This window comes from Mus caroli, unplaced genomic scaffold (genome assembly GCF_978045245.1).
Source record: "Mus caroli unplaced genomic scaffold, Mus_caroli_1 scaffold_2, whole genome shotgun sequence".
Taxonomy (NCBI): domain Eukaryota; kingdom Metazoa; phylum Chordata; class Mammalia; order Rodentia; family Muridae; genus Mus; species Mus caroli.
Genome location: NW_028227257.1, coordinates 94815636 through 94841125, shown reverse-complemented (window position 1 = coordinate 94841125; position 25490 = coordinate 94815636). Strand labels below are relative to the sequence as shown.

The 25490-nt window shown below is 34.7% G+C and overlaps 2 protein-coding genes and 1 pseudogene across 2 annotated transcripts; all 3 read left to right on the top strand.

Annotated features, from left to right (window-relative positions):
• The first annotated feature begins 5515 nt into the window (after positions 1-5515).
• On the top strand, positions 5516-6460 carry LOC110290204 (olfactory receptor 5G29-like). The gene has a single exon (XM_021156700.2). The coding sequence runs from the start codon at positions 5516-5518 to the stop codon at positions 6458-6460; it is 945 nt and encodes a 314-aa protein (XP_021012359.1).
• A 5070-nt stretch (positions 6461-11530) lies between these two features.
• LOC110290438 (olfactory receptor 5G29-like) lies at positions 11531-12466 on the top strand (annotated as a pseudogene).
• A 4560-nt stretch (positions 12467-17026) lies between these two features.
• LOC110290247 (olfactory receptor 5G29) lies at positions 17027-17971 on the top strand. The gene has a single exon (XM_021156748.2). It carries the CDS (start codon positions 17027-17029, stop codon positions 17969-17971), a length of 945 nt encoding a protein of 314 aa, XP_021012407.1.
• Positions 17972-25490: the final 7519 nt, after the last annotated feature.

Genomic DNA, 25490 nt, shown 5'->3' with positions numbered 1-25490 from the left:
AACAATTAATAAATGGGATTTCATGTAGCTGAAAAGACTATGTATGGCAAAGGACACTGTTATTCGGGCAAGGAAGCAGGTTACAGTCTGAGAAAATTTGTTATTAATTTACATGATAAGTCCCCATCTTATATAAGATTAATATCTAATATATATAAAGAATAAAAAAACCCATATTATTAAAACCCCAAATAATACAATTAAAAATGGGGTGCAGATTAAACAAAGAATTTTCAGTAGAGGAAATTCAAATGGCTGAGAAACATTTAAGAACACTCGCTCAGTTATATTCTAACAGTTTTACTTATAATAGCCAGAAACTGGAAACAATCTAGGTGTTCCTCAACTGAAGAATGGATAAAGAATATGTGGTACATCTACACAATGGAATACTATTCATTCAGCTATTAAAAACCAAGACATTGTGAATTTTGCAGGCAAACAGATGGAACTTGAGAATATCATCTGGAGTATGGTAACCCAGTTCTAAAAGGACCTTTATGGTATGCACTCACTTATTAGTGGATACTAGCCATAAAATTCAGGTACTATGTTATAGTCCACTGACCTAAAGAAGATATATAAGAAGGAAAGCCCAAGCAAGGATGCTTGAAGCAAAACAAAAACGAACAAAACCCCTCAAATTCCTCTAAATCAATTTAACAAAGCTCATACGAACTCACAGAGACCTATACAGCTCTGTGTCAGGTATTCTGCACATATTTTATCATTTTCAGAGTAGGATTTTTATGGGATTCCAGAATGTGTGTATGAGTGGGTGTCTCATTCTTATACCTATTCTTGGTGCTCTTTCCCTTGTGTTTGTTTGCCTTATGCAACTTCAATGAGATGGTTTTGTTTTGTCTTATTTTATTTTTGTCGTTATCTCTTAGAAGCCTGATGTTTTCTAAAGAGACACAAAATGGAAGTGGACCAAGTTGGCAGGGGAGGTGGGAGAGAACTGGGAGGTGTAGAGGAAAAGAAAACTGTAATCAGGGTATTTGTATGAGAAAAGAATATATTTACAGCAAAGGGGATATTAAGTCAAAAGTATAGTCTCTCTTGGTAATTACATGAAGTGTGTTTAATAACTGGACACTCTAGTACTCTTGGTTAAAATGCTCTGTCAATGCTTATGTACATATTATTGCATAAGTTCATGATACACATTGATATTTAGAGAATTCTATTGACATCTCACATTCCAATTGTGAATACATTTGTTTCTCCATAAAGTTCTATTATATTTTGAGGATAGTTTTCTCAATTTCCTAAATACTTAGAAGTGTAATATTTTCATGATAATTTAGCCTTATTATAAAGATAGAATTATCTTCTTTTTTGTGATAGTTCTCTTTGGCTCAAAATATGCTTAGACTAAAGTTAATATAGTTGTATTCAAATTTACTGCTTCCTATAATACTATAAATAAATACTATAACTAATTACACTACAAATCAGAAATCAATACTATATATACAAAATAAGCTACTAATGAAATATTTTGGGACTTCATGTTAGATCTGTTGGGACAAACAGTAAGAATTTCAGAGGCAATGGTGACTAAGATAGGTAATCGGTCAGTCAGCCTTATACTTTCTTCTTTTCAATCGGGCTGTTTTGTTGTTGTTTTTCTGTTGCTGCTAATCTATTTGTGAGCTTTATTTGTTTTTTAGCTTATCAAAACCTTCTTAATTTTCTTGACAGTTTCATTTTTGAAAAAAAAATCCAACTGCTCTAGATTCTTTTGCAGCTCAACAGCTGTTTTAATTTTTTAAACCTAGAGATAAGAAAATTCTTAAATATCTTTTTTCATATTTATGTCTGGTTATAATCTGTTTCAGTATGTTCCAGATCCATAATAATGATAAACTACTATCAATTAAGAAATACTCAGCACACATGTCTAGCTTCTATGTAATCTTGAGATTGTTTCTCTTATTTTGGAGAACAAAGGAGTATAACCCACTCAGTTTTGACATAATGTGACAATGAAGAGATGAATAATCCTTACATTGGGGTTTATGCTTAAATTGTATGGTTTCAGAAGGAAGGCAGAAATGTTTTCTTCCCAGATGCTGCTTGGACATCACTCTGATGATGGAAGAAAGATAATGAAGAGGAGGATAGATCAGGAACACACACACACACACACACACACACACACACACACACACTCACTCACTCACACATATATTGGAATGAGATACAGTTAGCCAATAATACTTGGCCAAAGTGCTATAAAGATCATTTCAAGTTTATTCCTTCAGGTGTAAACCCTTGAGGGTTAAGTTCCTTGGGGACCTGTCTCTGAATGATTGTGTGCTCCTAGGAGAAGTTACCTCAGTCTGTGCAGTATATGAACCAATGTTAAGATCAGGGTTTCATTCTTCATGCCTAGTTCTGTCAGGGTAGGTGGTTCTTCTTTCCCAAGTATTTATAATGTCATTGTTTCAGAATGATTATCATCATGAAGTAAGTCAGATCTATTTCTAGTAAATTACTCTACCTTTTAAAGTAACTGAAAGAGATGCAGAAAGGATATCCATAAAGGAGTGAGTAACCAGGGTTTTGGACAATAGGAAGTTTTGAAACATGTTGGAGAAACAATAATGGTTTGAAATGGGGGAATATAGTCTCCCACCCCTAAGATTTTGATATTTTATTCACAGAATTATCAGAGTTCACAATTGTTCTATGTGACTTTTAAAACAATTTGCCTGGTGTTAAATCATAAACATGACATAGTGTTGTTGGGAGCAAGAATATACTACATTCTTGAAAATGATTGAGTGATTTTTAAATGCTCATAACTTAATCTGTGACATGTATGAGAAAGAATATATGCTAGTTAGATTAGCTTCATGTTAGTAAAATGTAAACATCTTTGAAGCAAAATTTTCTAACATTAGGACTATATAAACCTTTATTTTTCAACTGGAAACATATAAATATTTCAAAAAGAGAGAGGAACAGGTTATCTAAAAAAATTATAAAATAATAAAATGTTAGATACGAAAATGCTATGGTAATCCTTTTTATCACTTTAGGAGTGACTCAAATTAACATGCTGAAATTATTAATAACTAGTATGTTGATGAACTTGTAGCAATCTATATTATACATTGTCTTAACACACCTGTATAGTAAGTGCCATGAGAGCATACAAAGAGAATGTAGGATATTTCTACAATAGACAATACTCAAGAAAAATCTGGAGATGTCTGTTTAATTGGTAAAAGTACACCCATACAACATCAACAAAATAATGTGATTAGATAGTGATAAATCATACATATCATCATTCAAACTATCATTTAAATTATATATTAATAGTCAAGTAACAAACTGCATTTTCTTTGAAAGAGTACTTTGTTGTATAAGCCACATAGTTCTGAATAGCTTATCATACATAATGATCTAGGTGATTGGAATAGTCACCACTACTTATTAATTCATGAAATACACAAAATATAGTCTTGAAGGTTTTATATGCATTAAACTACTATAAATTTACTTACTATTTCATTGATTTGATTTGATTTGATACTAGTAGTTATTTTTTATAATGATTATTTTTAAAGAAATTTACATGCACAAGGGAAACTATGTAAAATAATTTTATGTTATTTTAATTTTGTGGATGCTTAATTTTCTGTGCAAATTCCATGATACATTGTTCCAAACATTTGTCAAGCCCATGATTTCTAAGTTAGCATCTCTCCTGCTCTTTCCTGACTGCACAATCATTTATAGGAAGAATGTGATTGTGAGAAACATTTACCCCTTCACTTTCTTCTCAATATATCATCTTACATTCATCTTACATTCTTTTTCTAGATCCATTTTTGAGTTCATACAAATTACACACTGGATTTATTTTCTCTTTTCATTGGAGGATCATTATTAAATGAATATAATATGTTTTACTATTCTTTAGAATAATCATCTTTTTTGCCAAGTATGTATTTATCTTTCACATATCTCTTTATAATGAGTAAGTGAAGCAGACTGAAACACACAAATGAATTATACCTTTACATTATTTTCATATTGGTCATTATTTAGTAAGATTTGGGTGCCACATTTAACACTTCTCTAGTATATGATATAGAATGCTAAATTTCCAATTGTATTTATAGTGTTCCTAATAAAAGTATCCCCAAGTAGGAATTTTTATAATTGTACACATGCATGCGTGTTAGTGTGCATGTGTGTCTTTCTGTGTGTATGTTAGGTATGTACATATGGATGCCAAAGAAAAACCCCAACTGCTAATCTGTACAATCCATCTTGAATTTGCAGACTGGGTCTCCAATGGTATGGCTTGCCACATGGGAAAGACCAATTGTTGAGTTATCCCAAGGGATTCCCATTGTCTCTGTCAGTCCTGACCTGGGATAATAAGCATATACCAGCAAGTCTAACTTTTAAAATGGGAATACTAGGGAGCAAGTTTTAGTACTCACATTTGTAGGCCAAGAACTTAAAAACCTGACATTTTCCAAATGGTGTAAGATGGTTTCATTATTCCACCACAGAGTAAGATGAACAAATACAGAGTAATTTTTAGTACAAGTAAAAATTTAAAATCAAGGGACACATTAGATCACTGTAGTAACTAACTCTTTTTAAATTTATTTTGTTTATTCATTTTACATCCTGTATACTGCCCCCTCTCAGCCACTCCCTCCCACATTCCTTCCCCCATCCACCCTCTGTTATCCTTTGAGCAGGTAGGGTCCTCCTGGGTAATCCCTCCACATTGATATTTCATATCTGAGAGGCTAGTTGCTTCACGCTGAGGCCTGAGTCATCCCAGCTAGTATATAGTAGAACATATTCCACATGCAGGCAGCAGCTTTTGGGATAGCCCCTGTTCCAGTTGTTTGGGACCCACATGAAGGCCAAGCTGCATACACATCTGTTACATATGAATGGGAAGGCATAGGTCCACCTGTGTATAATTTGGTTGGTGGTTAAGACTCTGAGAGCCCCATTATCTTGTCTACAAGAAATACAGGCAGGGGGGATGGAGCAGAAACTGAGGGAGTGGCCAAACAATAAGTGGCCCAACTTGAGACCTATCCCATGGGCAAGCACCAATTCCTAACATTATTGATACTCTATTATGCTTGCAGACAGAAGCATGTTGTCCTCTGAGAGGCGACACCCAGAAGTTGACTAGAGAGATACAGACTCGCACAGTTCAACAGTGGAGGAAGATTGGTGACTTTTATGGAAGAATAGTAGAAAAGATTGCAGTTCCCAAAGGGATATGAACTCCACAGGAAGACCAAAAGAGTAACAACGCTTGATGGAAGAGAGTTGATTCCAAAGATCTCAAGGTGTAAATTGCTGAAGTCTACATAGGAATTTTGCTCAGATCTAATAGGAATATCTGTGTTGAATACTGCTGAGAGATATGTATAATAGACCTACTGCCACTGATTTCAAAATCATTTGAGTTTCATAAGTCATAATTCTTATTTTCTTGACAGATCCCAACTGACCAATGGAAGAAAAGAATCAGACTGTCATGCCTGAGTTTCTCTTCCTTGGCATTACAGATAACCTCCATCAGAAGATTGTCATCTTCATCATCTTTTTCTTTGTTTATCTTGTCACTCTTGGGGGTAATGTGGGGATGATCACTCTCATATGGTTGGACCCCAGGCTGCACACACCTATGTACTTTTTTCTCAGCCAACTGTCCTTTGTAGATGTGTCTTCCTCTTCTTCCATAGCTCCCAAGATGCTGTGTGACATTTTTGCAGGGAACAAAGCCATCTCTTTTGTGGGCTGTGCAACACAGATGTGGTTCTTCGGTCTCTGTGTGGCAACTGAATGCTTTCTCCTGGCTGCCATGGCATATGATCGGTATGCAGCCATCTGTAAGCCCTTGCTGTATACACTTATTATGTCTCCACATCTCTGTGTGTTGTTGGTTATTGGGCCTTATGCCATTGCTCTTATAAGTACAACGACACACACAACTTTGACCTTTTGCTTACCATTCTGTGGTCCATATATTATCAACCACTTTTTCTGTGACATTTCCCCATTGCTGTCTCTAGCATGTACTGACACCCAGATAAATAAATTGGTGCTTTTTGTCTTGGCTGGAGCAGTAGGTGTGCTCAGTGGAATGATAATCTTGGTGTCCTATGTTTGCATCTTGAAGGAAATTTTGAAGATTCAGACAGCCAATGGGAGACGAAAAGCCTTCTCAACTTGTTCCTCTCACTTGGCAACTGTCTCTATCCTGTATGGGACCCTTTTCTTCATCTATGTTCGACCCAATGTCAGTTCCTCCTTGAATATTAATAAAGTTATATCTTTATTTTACACTATGGTGATTCCCATGTTGAATCCCCTCATCTACAGCTTGAGGAATCAAGAGGTAAAAAATGCATTCAGGAGAACTTTGGAGAAGAAGCACTTCCTAATAGGTGTTTAAGACAGAATTCTTTCTGTGACATATCTATGTTGTGAGAGCAAAATATAAGGCAAAGACCAGTAGAGTGCGGACAAGAGGCTGCAAGGGAGTCCTTGTTCTGCCTGATCACAACCTATTTCACAACTTTGTGGCAGAACTTGAGATACTTCATTACAGATTTATCACTTATACTCAATTTAAATGCACATTTAAGTATTTTAGTGAATCATACATCTTCAAGGTAAGAACAATATTTTGGACACAATATTTTAAATAATGGCTGATCCAAATGAAACTGAAATGATGGAAAGTTTAAACCCTGGCAAAACTCATACATTTAAAAATTTTGGCTAAATACAGTCCTAGGTACAGAAGATACTTGTAGGCTTGTTTGTTTTCAAGGATCTACTTCTATGTGTATGGATATTTTGCCTCATGTATTTAAATGTAACATGCATATAAAGTGTCTGAAGGGTCCAAAATGTGCACAGGCTCCCTTGAATTACAGACAGTTGTAACCTATCACTTGTGTGCTGGGAATTGAACCCAGGCTCCCTGGAAGAGCAGTGAGTGTTCTGAACTGCTGGGGCATCTCTCCAGTCCCCTATAGTGTTATTTTTGGTAGAAGATTTTGAAAGTAGCTTTCAAAATATCTGTAAAAAATATGATTATGTAAAATTTTCTATTTCTCTTTCAAGTATCATAAACATGTTCCTGCTAAAATTTTCAAATGGAATGTAAAGAGCTGCAATATATCATTACCTTAAAGAATAATTTGACTATTCCTTCCTCTTTGTCTTCCTTTCTTTCTGTCTTTGCCTTTTCTCTCTGTCTCTCCTCTCTGTCTCTGTCTGTCTCTGTCTCCATCTCTCTCTCTCTCTCTCTCTCTCTCTCTCTCTCTCTCTCTCTCTCTCTCGTGTGTGTGTGTGTGTGTGTGTGTGTGTGTGTGTGTAGGCATATGTGTACCACCATGGTACACATGTGGAGTTCAGAATACATTTCAGCTTTCATATATTACTCTTGTAGTGGATCCCTCCACACAGTAGGCTGGCTAGCCAACCAGCTTTTAGAAATTTTTCTGGCTCTGCTCCACATGTTGTTGTAAAGTCACCGAGGTTACAGATGTGAACTATACAGAAGTCTTTGGTTGGGTCCTAGAGATCTGAAATCTGGACCTTAAGTTTCCATAGAAAGCACCTTAATGTTTGAGCTATTTCTACCTGTGATAAAATCTCTTTAAAAGACTTTTACAGGTCCTATCTTCACAGAAACAAACATTCTTAACTTCAATATTAAGTCTTATTTATGCTATCACTTTTTGGCAGCACTTACATTTTTGACCAATCTCTTTAAGAATGCATCACACTAAATATAAAATTGGAACAAGAATACATATAAGCACCTTGTAAGTTCACTGAGAGTTGCATCTACAATACTACCATCGAACCAGATGCTAATATGTTAGTTTCACGAGTACAAATGTACCACCAGCTTTATGCTTTTATTTTACTTTTTAAAACAAAATATAAAAAAAGAATGTTGTTTTATTACTTAACTATGTTCATTTATTAGTGGTCAGAAACTTGAGATCTTGCTAGTTTTAAGTAGCTTTCTGAAGGAGGGAACACATAAAATTAACATCTTATAGTGTTTTTGCTAATCTGTGGTGGCAGATGTCATGCAAATCATATGCAGATTGGTTTTTCCTGATCCATTTTTGCTAGTGTTTGTGTATTAAATATGTGGCCCAAGATAATTCTCCTCTGTCCAGCGTATATGAAAGAAGCTAGAAATTGGACACTTGCTCTATAGTGTTTATCTCAGTAAGACCATTTTAATCTTTGGAGGTAAAGACAGTCTGCAGTTTATCAGAGAAGGAGAGAGTTGTTTGTTTGTTTGCTTGCTCGCTTGATTTTGTTTGTTTGTTTGTTTGTTGTAAAGCAAGACAATTCAGGAGAGCCACCAAACCTTTCTAATTCTTCCATAGATACCTTAATATCATTTCTTAGTGTTCAAGTCTTTCACAGTCTTAAAGTTTTTCTTTTTCTTTTTCTTTCTTTTTGTTTTTACAGCCTCTACTGTGTAATTCTGGCTGTCCTCAGACTCACTAAGTATACAAGGCTGGCCTTGAACTCACAAAGATCTTCTTGCTTCTCCTTCCCTGGTGCTAAGATTAAGGTATGCACCAAAATTCCTTTTTTTCTTTTTCTTCCCAAGCTTTGATATGAGACTTGCAGATGTTGTGAATGCAGCTTCTCTGTTATTATTTTTCTCACCGTTTCTTTTTTTTCTTCTTCTTTTCAGGCTTTTCTTTCATGTTATTTGGTCATTGATAGAAAGCAGTGATCTTGTTCTTCCTTATCCAATTTAAATTAGCTAAGATATTTCTTTTAAATAAAAACGTACTTTTGGCCAACTTACCTACGAAAACATGAGAAAAAACTGAGATTGGAACCACAATAAAATACCACCTCACTATTTGAAATATATTATTAAATAAAAGAAAGAAAAAAGTCTCATTGAATGCCTAAAAGGCTGTGATAAATCAAACAGCCAGAAGGTAAATTATTGAAACCACTATGGGAAACACTGTGGAAGTGGTTCAAAGTGGAAATAAAAACATCATAAAATACAGCCATATCACTAGTGTGTATGTCTCTAAATGAAATGATGAAACTCACACATAAGATCTGCACATGATCTTTATAACAATGCTACTAACAATTACCCAGAGAGAAAATCACTGTGACTATAAACAAAAATTAAGAAAATACCCAGGGCCAAAAAGTGGGAGTGGGTGGGTAAGGGGGTGGGGGTGGGTAGGGTATGGGGGACTTTTGGGATAGCATTGGAAATGTAAATGAGAAAAATACCTAATAAAAAAAAGAAAGAAAATACTGTTTATACACACAGTATAATAATAGTCAGCCACTGAAGCCATTAAATCCTTCCATTCATGACAAATAACAATCAATATACCCTAATAAAATTAAATTAAAATTAAAAAATAAATCAAAAAGGGATCTCTTGATAAAGAGATCTCATGGAGAAAGACACACACGTGTGCATAACATATATACATACAGAGTTTTCTCAAAAATGGTTTCTCTGAGATAAGACACATTTATGGAATAATAACCAAATACTGCTGAAATCCTGTTAATTTTGCCTCTTCTGGTGTATGTAAGCCTTTGAGGTTTTAATTCTTTGGGGACCTGGCTCTGAATTATTGTTTGCTTCCAGAATGAGTTCTCTGATGGCGTGCTGTACATGAATCAGGGATTGTCTCTTCATGTCCTTGATGGGAAGTTTATTTATTTATTTTTTAACTAACTGTCTAGAATCTCGCAAGCAAGGGTTACCACCATGCAAAGTGTTTAGTCATTATTTCTTTCAGAAAATGGTCATAACTCTTGAAGCTGTTAAAGGTGATATAGAAAAATGTGAGTACATTACAGTTTGGACTATGGTATGTGTTTGAAATATGGAAGAGAAACATCATGATACATCTGAACTTTGAAACTCCCCATTGTGGATTCTCTGAAGGGATCAGGCTTAGGTATTTTGTTGACATTGCCATAAGACTATAAATCATGGCATGTGTGGAGTTTTCTAAAATAATCTACCTGGATTTTGAAAAATTATACAAAATATTGTACAATATATTTTGAATACAAATGTCCTTTACTGAAAATTTCTAGGAGATTTTAAGTGTCTCATATTTTTCCTTCATAAATGAGAACAAAATGTGGATAGGTGCATTTGTAATGTTATATGATAATTAAACAGAAACAATCATTCTGTAATTTATGCATGTGTCAAAACACTACCTTGTAAATGTGAATGTAAAACTTTCATTACCATTAACAATGTAAATTCTCTATTGTAGTAATTGTATTAATTGTATTATTAATTATATTGTAGTATTGTATAATTGTATCTCTCCTTCTAGAGGAGAGATAAGACCACAATAGACATGATGGGTGTAAAGATTTCACTCCACAGAAGATTCGAAGAAACAGTTTTAAATGAACACATGAATAAAACTTAGATAACTAGTGATTGGCAACAAAATATAAGAGCAGGATACTATATTATCCTTTATGCTCACAAAACACAGTGCACTAAATGGATGACTAGAACATTCAGCAGCATATAACGATTCTAATGAAAATTGGGTTTAGTCTGTTACTGCACTAAGTATTATGCATGTAGCCTCAATATAAGAAATTCACAAAGAGTATATTTCACTATCATGTATTTAATATTATATAGTAAACTAGAATATTGGGGATAATATATTGCTGCATTTTTGTTTATTCAAGGAGGGGCATAATTGACTCTCATAAATAATTTTTTAATGTAAATCATACTATGTAATCATATTGTTCTATAAATCTGAAATGGCTTAGATTTTCTTAACTGAATCACTTATAAATATTCTCTTGAATACTTATAATTTACAGTTATTTTATATGCGTTATCACTATAGTTTCCAGGAATGATGAGTGTTTATGTAAAATATATGAAATATTGTATTATTTGTACTCAGTAAATCTAAATTTTTACTATAATATTGAGTGTCAGATCTCTTAATCTCAGAGGATGAAACTTTCATGTTATTATAGTCTTTTGTTAAAGTTATATATATTCCCTTTCATTTCTTCTCTACTTTGCATCTAAGATTATTGATGTTTCATGTTGCCTTTTAAATAATATCTATCCCATGGCTTATATATATATTTATTTTTAAAGAAAGACCTTTATGAATGTGAGCAAGTTCATCTCAAAACACATCTCAAATCCAATTGCATATTTAATGTGATAGAATTTAGATCATATGCTTGGACAATTCTTAGAGATACAGAACCTAAGCATATAAAGGCAAAGTTCCCAAAGAATATACAGAGTATTTGTAGAATGAACCAAAAACATAATTTAGAAATACTGCCAAATTCAAGAATATTGCCCTACGCTCTTTTAAAAAAACCTGCTTGAGGCAACTTGTCACTGAATTAAAACATCATTTGTAATTGGTGATAGTTTGTAATAAAACAGCACAGTTTGTCTCATAACAGAACTGGTCTGACAATGGAAGATAAGAATGAGACCACAGTGAGCGAGTTTCTATTTCTGAGCCTCACAAATCGTCTCTATCAGAAGATTATACTTTTTATCCTCCTCCTCTTTATCTTGTGACACTGGGGGGCAACTTGGGTATGGTCACTCTAATATGGACCCCAGAGTTCATACTCCTATGTACTTTTTTTATTAGCCATTTGTCTTTTGTAGATATGTGTTCCTCTTCTTCCATAATTCCTAGGATGCTGTACTATATATTTACATAGAAAAAAAAATCTTCTTTTCGGGTTGTACTGTACAGTTAGGGTTTGCTGGTCTTTTTGTGGAAACTGAGTGTTTCCTCCTAGCTGCCATGGCATATGATCAGTACATAGCCATCTGTAAGCCCTTACTGTATACTCTAATCATGTCCAAGAGGGTCTGTGCACAGTTTGTCATTCAGCCTTATCTTCTGGCTGCTATAAACATCCCAACTCATGAAAACTTGACCTTTTGCTTACCATTTTGTGGTCCCAATACGATCAACATTTCTTCTGTGATATTTCCCCAATGCTTGCCTTAGCATATGCGGACTCCTCCATCAACAAGATAGTGCTTTTTGTCTTGGATGGAACAATAGGAGTGTTTAGTGATCTGATCACCACAGTCTCCTACATCTCTATTTTGATGACCATCTTGAAGATCCAGACCACTGACAGGAGAATGAAAGACTTCTCTATTTATTCCTCTCACTTGGCAGGTGTCTCTATCCTGTATGGAACTGTGTTCTTCATCTATGTTCGACCTAGTACACATTCTTCACTGAATATGAATAAAGTTATTTCTCTATTTTATACTGTCATGATTTCCATGCTGAACCCCCTGATCTAAAGCTTGAGGAACAAGGAAGTGAAAAATGCACTCAGAAGAAAAGTACAAAGGAAACATTTTTCAAGAGATTGGTAAGGCCAAACTCTATTATGCTATGTCTTAGTTGTCAGTGCCAAATATATACTTTAAAAAGACATATAGAGGTTCTTGCAATTAATAGATTATTTGAAGAAAACAAAGAATTTTACTACCTGTCTGTGTTTTTCTGACACAATCAGTGTTGAAAAATTATATGAAGGTGGACTGAGAATATATATATACACATATATACACTTAACATACTTATTGAAGAACGTATTTGTACAATGGCAAAAATATTCTTGGAAACAAAAAGCAAATACATACATAATATTAATTGTGTCAGTACTTTTTTTTTTTTTTGGTTTTTCAAGAGAGGGTTTCTCTGTGTAGCCCTGGCTGTCCTGGAACTCACTTTGTAGACCAGGCTGGCCTCGGACTCAGAAATCAGCTTGCCTCTGCCTCCCGAGTGCTGGGATTAAAGGCATGTGCCACCACGCCTGGCTCATGTCATTACTTTTTAATTAGTCATAAAGATTAAAAATTTCATGAAACTAAAGCAACATGAACTTGATTTGAAAGAAAAAGTGTATTTCTATAATATCATTCTCAATGTAAAATGTCAGCATTTACAAACTTATTTATTTATTTATTTAGGCATGCATGTGTTCAGAGTTGTTTTTCACCTTTCAAAATGTACATTCTAGGGACTTAACTCAGCTCTTCAGCTTGGTGGAAGATGCATTTTCCTATGGAGCTGCTTTCTTCAATCAATTAGTGAATTAGGGACTGTTTTAATATTTGTTTTATGGTTATTAGAAGACGAATGTTGATATTGTCAACTCCACTTTTGAGACTGTTTATATTTTCTGCCCCATCAGTTCTTCCATTCCCACTATTTTGAAGTTTTGTTTTTAGACGCTTGATTTTAGAATTATTAAGTGTTCTTGTTAAGTTGGTCCATTTGTCCATATCAAGGTCTGTCTCCTCTCTCCTTGGTCAGTTTATTTACTCTAGTACTTGCTTTTTCTGATGTTAACATAGCTTCATGGAGACTTTTCATTTTAGAAACATATGTTCATAGAAGTTATAAGGAAGCTACCAATAAAATACTGGGTGAGATAAAAGAATTATATACACTCTCTTTCTAATGGGGATGAACTAACAGTACAACCCATGTCATCTGACTTCACAGGGTCTTCTCTCTTATGGAGCCTTCTGTGATGAGCAGTTTCTAATTTCCAGCTCTGGTCTTACCTCATACTTCTCAGCTTTACCTTTACCTCTAGTTCAGCAAATTTCACTGGTCTTTTTTTTCTACTTGATTCTCTGCCTGGAAGTATTTTTGCCCACTTAGCCTTTTATGATGTGATGTCATTTAGGAGTTGATGTTATTTATTTATTTATTATATTTATTATATTTATTTATTTATTTATTTTTATTTAAAACTTTCTCACCTGGAAATAAGTAGAAGTAAGCAAATGATGTTTGGCACTGATATGCACTTTTCATGTGAATATCTTCTCTTCAGTTCCTATATAGATGACCTTATGAAAATAAGTATACCAGAGAGAGTTGTGTTACCCTGTGTTGGACACTCTGAGTGTCTGAATATCCTGACACCTCAGTGAGCAACAAATCACTAGATGAAAGATCAGACAATATTAGAATCCCATTGAAAGTGACAAAGTATAAACTGTGTCAACGTTTTTTCTTCAGAAAAAGAAAAAATTACTTTAAGCAAGGCAAATTACTGTTCATTACATTAGTCTTTGTTGATAGAATATAGAGTCCTCTTATAAGCTCATTGACTCTGTAGGAGAAAGATAGGATAAAAAAGTAGAGAGGGGACTGTTATAGATGTGTAAGAGGAAAGAAGGGGAGACATTAAAAGGTGATAGAGGAGATGAAGATGCTTATACATCATATGCACACGTAAGCACATTTTGAGAACAACTATTGCTCAGTAATACATTTATATAGGCTGATTTAAAAATTAAAAGTAACTCTTTGGTTGGTGGTTTAGTTCCTGGGAGCTCTGGGTGGTCTAGCTAGTTAATATTGATGTTCTTTTTATGGGTTGCAATCCCTTCAGCTTCTTCTGTCCTTCCCTCAACAATTCCATTGGGGTCCCTGTGCTCAATCTGATGGTTGGCTGTGAGTATATACATCTGTATTGGTGGGATGCTGGCAGAACCTCTTAAGGAACAGCTATACCAGGCTCCTGTCAGAAAGTGCTTCTTGGCCTCAGCATTAGTATCTGGGTTTGGTGTTGGCAGAGGGGATGCATTCCTAGGTAGGGTGGTCTCTGAATGTCATTTCCTTCAATCTCTGCTCCTTTTTTGTTCCTGTATTTCCTTTAAATAAAAAAATTCTGGTACAAATGGAGGGATTCATAGCTCAAGATACTTATGTAGCAGGGAATTGCCTTATCTTGCATCAATGGTAGGGGAGGCCTCTGGTCCTGTGGAGGCTTAATACCCCTGTATAAGGGGATGCTAGACTCATGAAGCTGGAATGGGTGGATGGGTTGGTGGGTGAGGGAGCACCTTATAGATGCAAAGGGTGGTGGGGATGGGATGGTGGGTTTGTAGAGGGCAACCTGAGAAGTGTGACATTTGAAATGTAAATAAATAAAATAACCAAAAAAAAACCCACCAAGGTGAAAAAGGTCTTCTTAGCAAGTAAGAACACACACACACACACACACACACACACACACACATACACAGTCCCCACGCCTAACACAGAGAGAGTTGCATTAAGACTAAAACATTGTTAGAAAGTAATACAGCTCTGATGCTGTTGAAATTATGTTAATTTTGTCCCTTTAGGAGTGAGCTCCTGAGACTAAGCTCTTTAGGGACCTGGCTTTGAGTTACAGGTAGCTCCAGATGATAGTCTTTATTTTGTGCAGTCAGTGGGTGAACATTCATCCAGGAACTCTTTCTTTATGACCAGGCCAATCAGCATGGGCAGATCATTTTCTTCACCAAGTACTTGGAAAGTCGTGCTTTTCAGAAAGACCATCACCATGTAGGGCGATGAATCTTCTTTATCCCAAAAAGATCATTGCTTTTGAGTTAACAAAAGAAGTTGCAGAAAGGATATTCCTAAAGAAGTGAGTGCATTGCAAGTTGACTTTTATGAAACTTATGAAATATGGATGAAAAAGTCCAGCATCACTCTGAACGTTAGAAACAGAATGTCCCACAAGCCTGAAAAACTGGTTCAACATTTTCTTCTGAAGGATATTGTCTGATTTTAAATAATTTAGAGTAATTTTTTATGGTAATGCAATATAGTTTTGAAAATTACTAAGATATTTTATGGGCTCTTGAATTTTGCTGCAAATATATATATTATATATATAAGAATCTTATATTAAATATCAGAACCATTGAGATATAATTTTATATATGAAAAACATGTGAGAAGCATAATGTGTGATAATTGTTCAATGGGCCTTTCCTTAATATATATTAAAACCAATACATTGTATATTAAAAATATGTATAGTTTTTCAGTGTTAAATGAATAATTTTGCAAGGTATAAAGTACAAAAAGGCACTGTAGATCCTAACATAAAGGCAGAGGAAGAACATAAAGATTCCATGTATTACTTGCAATAAATAAATAAAAACATACCAATCAAGTGACCAGTCATCGCTCCAAACCTAGGTCTTGCATGTACTTTCCTTTGCTCCACATAGTCACTTGAATTGGCAAATTTGGATGATCAAGAACACAAACATCTCTGCAGTGACTAACAGCCCCCCTCCCCTAAATCTCAGGTTAATGCTATGACTGCTGAAAATAATTAGTTAGCATTATTCAAATAATTTCAATCAGCTATTTGAAAGTGCCATATATTGACCTACAGAAATTATCAATAACTTCAATACTGTATTTCCTTTATTTAAGGAACATAATTTGATTACGTTACAATTTTATTTTAATAAATTATCCTACATAAACCTCCTCTAGTAATTAGAAAATATTGTTATTCTTGGATAATTAGTGACAAACTTATTGTGAATAAAAGACACAGTCAGCATTTCAGATATGTTATTGGTCGATTTAAGTATAAGAATCTTATGTTAAATGTCAGAAACTTTAAGATAATTTTATATTATTTTAGCTTATTATGTGACTTGGTTTTTCTGCATAATTTCTATGGCAAATGGCTGTCCTATCAGGTTTTTCCATTTGCTAAGTAAGTTTTAGCTCCTTTAATGACATCAGCTGCATTTAAAAATCACATCTGTCAAAGAGTTTGTACATTTTTTTTATTTTTATGGAGAGTTATTTTTGAGCATGAACAGTTATAACTACCCTTAACCGTAGCAATTCTCTATTAAAATGGATTTTTTGAAGAAAATTTAGAACATATAACTACACAATCTTTGTGGGAAGAGGTACCAAATCAAGAGAAATCAAGACCCTGTATCCAAGATTCTACATGATATTTCCATAGCTAACCATCCACAGAAGCTACAATCATTTCAATTTCAATAATACTGTCCAATAATCTGTCATTGAATTAATACATTTGTAGTTGATAGTGATTGTAATAAAAGAATACACTTTTGTTTCATAACAGAACCCAACTTACAATGGAAGAAAAGAATCAGACTATTGTAATGGAGTTTTTCTTCCTGGGCCTAACAGATCATCTCTATCAGAAGATTGCACTTTTCATCACGGTCCTCTTTGTTTATCTTGTCACACTGGGAGGCAACTTGGGCATGATCACTCTCATATGGGTGGACCCCAGGCTGCATACACCTATGTACTTTTTCCTCAGCCACTTGTCATTTGTTGATATGTGCTCCTCTTCTTCCATAGCTCCTAAGATGCTCTGTGATATCTTTGCCGAGGAAAAAAGGATCTCTTTCATGGGCTGTGCAGCACAGATGTGGTTCTTTGGTTTCTTTGTGGGAACTGAGTGTTTCCTGCTTGCTTCCATGGCATATGATCGGTATACAGCCATTTGCAAGCCCTTACTGTATACTCTCCTTATGTCTCAGAGGGTATGTGTGCATCTGGTTGTAGGGCCTTATGCCTTTGCTATTATAAACATCACAACTCATACAACCTTGGCTTTTTGCTTACCGTTTTGTGGCTCAAATACCATCAATCATTTCTTCTGTGATGTCTCTCCACTTTTTTCATTGGCATGTGCTGACTCCTGGGTTAATAAGGTTGTGCTTTTTGTTCTTTCTGGAACCATAGGAGTGTTCAGTGGTCTGATCATCATAGTCTCCTATGTCAGCATCTTGATGACAATTTTGAAGATTCAAACTGCTGATGGGAAACGAAAAGCCTTCTCTACTTGTTCCTCTCACTTGGCAGTTGTCTCCATTCTGTATGGGACACTTTTCTTTATTTATGTTCGACCCAGTGCAAGTTTTTCCTTAAACATCAACAAAATGATTTCTCTGTTTTATACTGTGGTGATCCCTATGCTGAATCCCCTCATCTATAGCCTGAGGAACAAAGAAGTGAAAGGTGCATTCAGGAGAAAGGTGCAAAAGAAACATTTTCCAGCAGGCAGGTAAGGTCGAATTTGGTAGTGCCCTGCCTTCCATATCAATGCATAAATATATTTTTACAAGGATACTGGGGTGGATGAGGGACTGATAAAGGAGCATGGGTCTGTCTCTATACAGTTTATCTGAAATTGGGGGAGTTCTCATTATTTATTTGCCTCTGTCATTTTTCTGTGACATGATTGGCATTGTACAATTATGTAGAGATGTGCTGGGAACATAAATATGAGTGTATATTGAAGATTACTAAAAATCAATATTTGTATGATATCAATGTTCTGATACTTTTAATTCATGTACTAAAACTGCTGTTCCTGATGCTACAAATAAACTCGAAAGAAAATTACAAGTAGGAGAAATTGTTTTTATACATGTGTTGTCAATTAAGCCACATCTCTGATATAAAAAGAATAATTTCAAATTAAAAACCATAGGAAAAAATAGGTAACTAAGCAATGAAGAAATAGGTAACTCATAGAAATAAGGATGATAATTATTTTTTTAAGTACAAATAAAATACATTTTTAAAAAACCCTGTTAAGTCTGTTTTTTGATCATATGATCAAATTAAAAGACCATTGCAGTACATTCCAGGGAAGATGAAATACTAAGCTGAAGGATTTTATTAGTTTGACCCTTAGCTCTAACTTTGTAAAAGTCTTCAAAAGTGACACAGTCCTTTTTCTATATATTTGTTGATATTGTGTGTATATGTGTTTACATATATGTGTACATGCTTAGATGTGGCCATGTACATTGTCAGAAGAAAATTTGCCCAAGTCCTTTCTCTCTTTCTACCACATGCATTCTGGAGACTGAACCCAGGTGACTAGAATTGGTAGTAAATGTGCTATACCATAAAATCCACCTCAACTTTTTAAATTTTGGTGGGTTTTATTTTTAATCTCTGGATCACAGAGAACAATAATCTCCAACATTTCCAATATTATACCAACTATTCATGTAACTTACTCTTTAAGAAGAATGTCACACATGAAGTAGAGACTATGGCATATTGAATGTTGATTGGTAAGTTCTCTTTAGATCATATTATGATGAAATCTATAAATAATCATATAATCTTGAGACATAATTGTATATTCTCATACTTCTGAGCATATGTCCTATTTCTGAGAAACACTGACTTAGAAGACAGTAGCCACACCAGGCAGAGAGTTAGGTAGGTGATCTTCATCTTCTCCCCTATCTTTCATTACAATCTCTCCAGTCTCATCCTCAGCTCTGTAGCTGACTTATTATAGTGGACTGTCCTCCCACCATACCTCCATTCTCGGGGGAGTCCACAAAACTTTGTTGTAGACACAACTTTCCTCATTATTGTGTCCTTTTAGAACTCCTTTGTCACCCTTTCTCATTCCTTCCTGTCAACCCCTAATAACTAGAAACACTTCCTACCTACAGGTGACCCCCAGTGGATACATTTGACAGGGACTCATGTAGGCGAATCACGCTATCTTTCTTGTCCTCCATTATGATCACTCTGTTCTTACACTCATCTTGGTAATAATTTGCTAATACGTGTCCCTTCTAATGCCTCAAATTCATCATTGAATACTCCAACCCTTAGAGTTCCTCTAGGCCTAACATACCTGCTTCTCTTGATTATTTTTTATAGCAACTTACTTGGAGGAGACTCTTCCTACCACACATTCAACTACATGACAACCCATCCTTTGATATAGACAGGATCCTTTTAGCTCTTGAATTAAGCCCCTCTTTAGCCTTTCCTCATGAACCACCTCTATGTCTCTCCGTCATCCCCTACTGTCCTGCAGCAGCACTCCCTACTAGGAAACACACATCCCCACACGTTCCTAAGTTCCAGAAAGGCCCAGAGTAATCAAGGAATAGAACATTTTCCTAAAGAAGACAAGCACAGATATCAGCACTTACAATCATCACAATCATCTCAAGCCAAGATGCCTAGGCATCTTTACAAAGATACAGTTAATCTTAACAGTCAAGAAAACATGCCTCCACCAGAACCCAGTAACAGAACTACAATAAGCTCTAAGAAATGAAATATGAAGTGTAAGGAAAGAAACATAAAATATCAATTATTAATATGTTCACGGACTTTAAAGTGGGTATAAATAAATCCCTTAATGAAATCTGTGAAAACACATACATTCAATGGAATGAAATGATAAAAACAATTCAAAACAGAAAAAAATAGAAATAGAATCTGCAAATAAAACCAAAACACAGAAAAAATAGAAATAGAATCTGTAAATAAAACCCAAATTGAGATGAAATTCTAAATGAAAAACTTAGGAAAGCAAGCAAGAACCTCAGAAAAAGCAGAGTAGAAGACATGAGTGAGAGACTCTCAGGCATTGAAGACAAAAAAAAAAAAAAATAAATACTTCCGTCAAAGAGAATCTTTAATTTATAAAATACAGGCACATAACATCTATGAAATGTAGCACATTGTGACATTAAATCTGTGACTAATAGGAATAATTGAAGGAAAACAAACCTAGGTAGAAAGTATAGAGTAACTTTCAACAAAAATATAGAAGAAAATTTCTCTAACCTGAAAGATGCTTATCAAGACACAAAAAATACAAGAAACACCAAATAGAAAGAACCATTTCACAAACTTATCAAAACATTAAATCTAAAAGACATAACAGAAAAAGTCCAGGTAACATACAAAGTGAAACATATTTCTTAATGCAGGCTCTAAGCACAAAAAGTCCTGGATATATGTTCTACAAAGTCTAAGAGCCATTGATGTCAGATTACTATATTCAGGAAAGCTATTAGCCACAAAGAAAGGAAAAAGAAAAGCATTCCATTATAAAATAAAATTTAAGCACTATGGTAAAAGGACAGAAAGATATTCCAATTAAAGAAGAACAAAGAAGAAAGCAGGCATAGCCATTTTAATTTTGGACAAAAGGACCACAGAACAAAACAAATCATAAGTGACAGAGAAGGAAAATATATACTCATAAAAAGAAAAATCTACCAAGGAGATATTGCAGTTTTAAATATCTATGTACCAAACACAAAGGTACTCATGTTTATAAAAGAAACACAATTAGTTACAATCATGAACAATTGAATCACACAGTGATACTTATTCAGTACCAAACTCTCTCAAACTGACAGCTCATCTATACAAAAACTAATCACAAATGCCAGAGCTACATAGCATTCATATACCAAAAGGACCTAACAGATATTAACAGAAAATTTTACCTAAACACAAAAGAATATGCTTTCTTCTTAACAAATCATAGAATGTTCTTCATAATTACCCATACACTTTGACACAAAGGAAGTCTCAACAGATACAAGAAAATTGAAATAATGCCCTACATCCTATCTGACCACCATAGATTAATTCTGGATATCAACAAAGCAATAATAATGAAAGTTACAAACTGATGGAAACTGAGCCACTCACTATTGAGTGAAAAATGGAGCGAGACTGAAATTAAGAAGGTTATTAAAACTTCTTTAGAACTGAAGGAAAATTATAATACAACAAACCCAAACCTATGGGACACAATAAAGGCAGGTAGTTCTAAGAAACTGAAGGAAAAACTGATTATTTTTACAAGGCCATAATTACCCTAACACCTAAATTACCAGGAAGACTGTTACAGAACCATGTTCTTTATGAACATAGATATAAAAAAAGTACTCAGCAAAACACTTTCAAAACAAATGGAAGAACACATCCAAAGGATTATCTACTATGATCAAGTAGGCTTCATTAGAGTTACAACGATGGTTCAGCATATATATCATAAACACATTAACACATGTAAATGGGGCAAAGACAAAAGCTACATTATGAAAAAAGGACTTTAAAAAATCCAATATCCTGTTCATGAATAAGAATCTACTAGAGACTGAGTATACAAGGACATACCTTAACATAATTTTATTTGCAGCAAGCCCACAGATAGCATCAAGCCAGTTGGAGAGGAAACTCAAAGCATTTTCAAAATCAGGGACAAGACAAGGCTATATACATTGTTCATGGCAAATTAATGAGATCAAATGGAATACAAATAGGAACAGAAGAAGTCAAATTATTTTACTTGTAGATTGTATGATTAAATACATAGATGACTCTAAAGCTTCCACCAAAAAATTGCTAGAAAACAACTTCAGCAAAGTATCAAGATAAAAAGTTAACTTATAAAAATCAACCTATATACCAAAGGAAAATTAAGAGAGAAGTCAAGAAAACTATTTTACAGTAACCTCAAAAAACTATCTTCATATAACTCTAAATAAGTCAGAGAAAGAGCTGTATAATAAGATATGGAAGGCATTAAAGATATTCAAGAAGATATTGGAATTTGAAAAGATCTACCATACTTACCACAATAAGATTAATATTGTGAAAATGGCCATCCTATCAAAAGCAGTTTATATTCAACAGTCTCTATCTAAGGTCTAATACAATTCTTTGCACAATTAAAAGTTTTCACCTTCATATGGAAACACAGAAAACACAAGCTAGCTAAAACAATACTGAATAATAATAGAACCACTAGAAGAATCACCATACTTCACTTAAATTGTACTACTAAGCTACAGTAATAAAATCATCATGGTAATGGCATAAAAACAGAAACATTTATCAATGGAATTGAATTGAAGTGTTGGTCATATGTTCTTACAGCCATTAACACCTGGTTTTTGATAAAAAAAAAGCTAGAAATACACACTGAAAAATAAAAAGTATCACATACAACAAATGGCACTGGTCAAATTAGATAGCTATATGTATAGGACTGCAAATAAATCCATATTTATCACTGAACAAACTCAACTCCAAATGGATGAAGTAAGTCAACATAAGGCTCTGAATCTGAAAGAAGATAAAGTGGTAAATATCCCTGAATTCACTGGAACAAGAAAAGACTTCCTGAACAGAACACCATTAGCATAAGCTCTACAATCAACAATCACTAAATGAGACCTCCTGAAACTGAGGGGCTTCTGCACGGCCAAGCACACTGCCATTTGACCAGACAGCAGCTATATCAGGGTCCTGTCAGCATAATCTTGCTGGCATATGCAACAGTGTCTGGGTTTGGTGGCTCTTTATGGGATGGATCCCTAGGTAGAGCAGTCTTTGGATGGTCCTTCCGTCTCAGCCTCAAACTTTGTCTCTCTAACTCCCTCCATGGGTATTTTGTTCCCCATTCTAAGGAGAAACAAAGTATCTACACTTTGGTCTTCCTTCTTCTTGAGTTTCATGTGTTTTGCAACTTATATCTTGGGTATTCTAAATTTCTGGGCTAATATCCACTTATAAGTGAGTGCATATCATGTGAGTTCTTTTGTGATTGGGTTACCTCACTCAGGATGATATCCTCCAGATCCATCCATTTGCTTAAAATTTCATAAAGTTATTGTTTTTAATATCTGAGTAGTACTCCATTATGTAAATGTACCATATTTTCTGTATCCATTCGTCTGTCGAGGGACATCTGGGTTCTTTCCAGCTTCTGGCTATTATAAATAAGGCTGCTATGAATATAGTGCAGCATGTGTCCTTATTACAAATTAGAACATTTTCTGGGTATATGCCCAGGAGAGGTATTGCTGAATCTTCTGATAGTACTATGTCCAATTTTCTGAGGATCCATCAAACTGATTTCCAGAGTGGGTGTACCAGCTTGCAATCCTACCAGCAATGGAGCAGTGTTCCTCTTTCATCACATCTTCGTCAGCATCTGCTGTCACATGAATTTTTGATATTAGCCATTCTGACTGGTGTGAGGTGGAATCTCAGGGTTGTTTTGATTTGCATTTTCCTGAAGATTAAGGATGTTGAACATTTTTTCAGGTGTTTCTCAGCCATTTAGTATTCCTCAGTTGAGAATTCTTTGTTTAGTATTGTACCCCATTTTTAATGGGGTTATTTGATTTTATTGAGTCCAGCTTCTTAAGTTCTTTTTATATATTGGATATTATTCCTTTATCTGATTTAGGATTGGCAAAGATCCTTTCCCAATCTGTTGGTGGCCTTTTTGTCTTATTGATAGTGTCTTTTGACTTACAGAAGCTTTGCAGTTTTATGACAACCCGTTTGTTAATTCTCGATCTTACAGCATAAGTCACTATTGTTCTGTTCAGAAATTTTCCCCTGTGCCCATATCTTCGAGGCTTTCCCCCACTTTCTTCTCTATAAGTTTTAGTGTCTCTGGCTTTATGCAGAGTTCCTTGATCCATTTAGACTTGAGCTTTGTACAAGAATATAAAAATGGGTCAATTCGCAATCTTCTACATGTTAACTGCCAGTTGAGCCTACACCATTTGTTGAAAATGCTATCTTTTTTCCACTGGATGGTTTTAGCTCATTTGTCAAAGTTCAAGTGACCATGGGTGTGTGTGTGTTCATTCTAGGTCTTCAATTCTATTCCATTGATCTATCTGTCTGTTGCTGTACAGTAACATGCAGGTTTTTTTTTTTTTTTTTAATCACAATTGCTCTGTAGTATAGCTTGAGCTTGAGGTCAGGCATGTTGATTCCATCAGAAGTTCTTTTATTGTTGAGAATAGTTTTTGCTATCCTAGGTTTTTTGTTATTCCAGATGAATTTGCAAATTGCCCTTTCTAACTCAGTGAAGAATTGAGTTGGAATTTTGATTGGGATTGCATGAATCTGTAGATTGTTTTCAGCATGATAGCCATTTTTACTATATTAATCCAGCCCATCCATGAGCATGGGAGATCTTTCTATCCTCTGAGATCTTGAAGTTCTTTTTTTTTATTAATATTTTTATTAGTTATTTTCCTCATTTACATTTCCAATGCTATCGCAAAAGTCCCCCATACCCTCCCCCCGACACTCTGCTACTCACCCACTCCCACTTTTTGGCCCTGGCGTTCCCCTGTACTGGAGCATATGAAGTTTGCATGTCCAATGGGCCTCTCTTTCCAATGATGGCCGACTAGGCCATCTTTCGATACATATGCAGCTAGAGTCAAGAGCTCCGGGGTACTGGTTAGTTCATAATGTTGTTTCACCTATAGGGTTACAGATCCCTTTAGCTCCTTGGGTACTTTCTCTAGCTCCACCATTATCATACAGATATTTCACTTCCTTAGTTAGAGTCACACCAAGGTATTTTATATTATTTGTGACTCCTGTGAAGGGTGTTGTTTCCCTAATTTCTTTCTCAGCCTGTTTATCCTTTGTGTAGTGAAAGGCCACTGATTATTTGAGTTAATTATATATTCAACTACTGCACTGAATCTGTTTATCTGGTTTAGGCGTTCTCTGGTGGAATATATATATATATTATGGAAAGGCACACTGATCAATTATCACACATTACTCTTCTCAAATGTTTTTCATATATAAAGTAGTATAAAATTTATATCTCAATGGTTCTGATATTTAACATAAAATTCTTATATATAATATATATTTGCAGCAAAATTCAAGAGAACATAAAATTTCTTAGTAATTTTCAAAACTATATTACATTACTATAAAATTTACTCTAAATTATTTAAAATCAGGCAA